The sequence below is a fragment of the Rutidosis leptorrhynchoides genome, chromosome 4 (assembly GCF_046630445.1).
Source record: "Rutidosis leptorrhynchoides isolate AG116_Rl617_1_P2 chromosome 4, CSIRO_AGI_Rlap_v1, whole genome shotgun sequence".
Lineage (NCBI taxonomy): Eukaryota > Viridiplantae > Streptophyta > Magnoliopsida > Asterales > Asteraceae > Rutidosis > Rutidosis leptorrhynchoides.
In genome coordinates, this window is record NC_092336.1 from 209,764,010 (window position 1) to 209,766,614 (window position 2,605).

At 39.9% G+C, this 2,605-nt stretch overlaps 1 protein-coding gene across 1 annotated transcript; it reads left to right on the forward strand.

Moving 5' to 3' along the window:
- The first annotated feature begins 376 nt into the window (after positions 1-376).
- LOC139841387 (ethylene-responsive transcription factor ERF098-like) lies at positions 377-829 on the forward strand. Its single transcript, XM_071831607.1, has one exon. It carries the CDS (start codon positions 377-379, stop codon positions 827-829), a length of 453 nt encoding a protein of 150 aa, XP_071687708.1.
- Positions 830-2,605: the final 1,776 nt, after the last annotated feature.

Sequence of the window (2,605 nt, forward strand, 5' to 3'; positions counted from 1 at the left end):
ATTTTAATTATATATAAAAATGAAATAAATATAGATGGGAGGATATTCTAAAAATACACCCACATGCACGTACAACTTGCACTTGCTAGTGTCAGGGTTTATGGAAGCTTCATAGATATGGTGGTTGTTCGTTGTTGTCAACTGTTTGAACTAGAATTCAACCCACCACATACGACCAATAATTATTAATAAAATTCATTTTGTATATAACACAATTCATATATATACGCAACAATTCAACAATCCAGGCCACAATCAAACATAAAAAGATATCACTAAATATATTCTTGTTTCAAGTTAATTATTTATCAACTGTATTAAATATTAAAATCCGTAGTTAAAAGGGAAACAAAATTTAACAAAATCTAGTATAAGCATGGATAATAATCAAGAAACTTGTGGAAGTGGAGAAAGAGGGAGGAGGGAAAACAAGTACCGAGGAATTCGACGAAGGCCGTGGGGCCGGTATGCAGCTGAGATACGTGATCCAACTAGAAATGGTGCACGTTCGTGGCTTGGAACCTTCGATACAGCTGAGGAAGCCGCTGGGGCTTATGATAGAGCGGCGTATGCTTTAAGAGGTCATCAAGCCATTCTTAATTTCCCAAATGATGGTCATTATCGAAATGTTGACCCTTCGACGGTTACTCAGTCGTCGAGTTCTAGTTTTTCTTCTTCAATGTCCCCCATGTCATCGTCAGTTTCGATATTGTCATCCAGAGATAGTAATGAAACATCCGAACGAGAGCCGGTGATCGAGTTGGAGTATTTGGATGATCAGCTATTGGAAGATCTTCTTGGCAAGGATTCTTCTAATAAAAGAAATTAGCATGATAAAATCAAACATTTTGTGAGTTTAAATGTTATATTTACATATTCGAACGAGATTAATGCTAAATTGGAGAGTTTGATATGGATTTACAAGGTTTAAAGGAAAATGGCGTGAAATATGTATAGCAAATATGTTCAAAATAGATAATATAAGTATTTTGGTTGAAATACATATTTTCAACATCCTTTATTGTATTTTTTTTTTTTTTTTTTTTTCAAAAAACGAAGATCTCTTAATACACTAAAGAAATTCGTCCAAAACCGTTTATAACTTTCGACCTAAACTAACCTAACAACCCAAAACTAAGCTCACGACATTACATCACAATGAAAGTAAAGCTACTGCACGATTACAATCTAACCCACCCCACAAAACTGATAACACGTGTTTTTGATAACTGAATGAATGTAGCGTACAATGATAATCAATATAAATAACCTAAGATGCTAACAAATCTAACGGGCTTACATAAATAAATGGCCCTTATAGAACATGGGCTAAATACATAGATAGATAAATAAACATACTAACAGTCCCCCGCAGTTGGAGCAGGAGATTTGCGAACGCTCAAACTGGTCCGAAACTCATCAAACAGAACAGCGGGAAGTCCTTTGGTGAAGATGTCAGCGTACTGATATCGAGAGGGAACATGTAGAACGCGCAAGTGTCCCCTCGTCACTAGATCACGAACAAATTGAATATCAATTTCTATGTGTTAGGTGCGCTGGTGTCGAACCGGGTTCCCTGACATGTAGACTGCACTCACGTTATCACAATACACAATAGTGGCAGAGAACAAAGGACAATGGAGTTTGCGGAGAAGGTTACGGAGCCAGCATGTCTCGGCAACATCATTAGCCACTCCTCGATACTCTGCTTCGGCACTGGAGCAAGACGGTGTCTGATGTCGTTTAGTTGACCACGAAAGTAGATTATTACCCAAAAATACACAATACCCTGAGGTCGAGCGACGAGTACTGGGGCATCCTGTCCAGTCAGCATCTGAGTATGCAGTCAGAGAGATGGTAGACGATGCAAAAAGATGTAGGCCAAGGTCAAGTGTACCCTGAATATATTTGAGAATCCGCTTTAAGGCGAAAAAATGCTACTCTCGTGGATCATCCATAAAGAGACATATTTGTTGAACGTCATAAGAAATATTTGGGCGTGTGAAGGTAAGGTACTGAAGAGCACCGGCAAGGCTGCGATACAGATTCGGGTTTGTAACAGAGGGACCCGTGGCTGAAAGTTTGGAGCAGGTTTCTACCGGGGTCCGGATGGGGTGACATCCACTCATATCAACACACTCAAGTATGTCTGCGACGTACTTCTTCTGAGACAAGAACATCCCAAAAGAGTTACGTGTAACTGAAATGCCCAAAAAATAGTTTAGGGGGCCAAGGTCGGTCATAGAGAACTCACGATGCAAAAATGTAATGACCTGCTGAAGAAAAGCTGTCGAGGATGCGGTCAGTACAATGTCGTCCACATATAGTAAAAGATATGCAGTGTCAGCTCCCTGTCTATATATAAATAAAGATGTGTCACATCTTCTCTGGTGAATACCGACGCTTTGGGCATATCTCGTTCAATCGTTGGTACCATATAAAGGGAATTCTGCATGAGGCATACATGATCCGGGCGTGTAGGGTCACGAAACCCTGGAGGCTGATGCATGTAGACAGTCTCAGAAAGTTTACCGTAAAGGAACGCGTTCTTGACATCTAGCTGATGGACCGGCCAATGTCGAGAAATAGCAAGACTGAGAACTGT

What these genes read in the sequence shown, in the direction of transcription:
- LOC139841387 (XM_071831607.1), top strand. Translation starts at nt 377, where the DNA reads ATGGATAATAATCAAGAAACTTGTGGAAGTGGAGAAAGAGGGAGGAGG.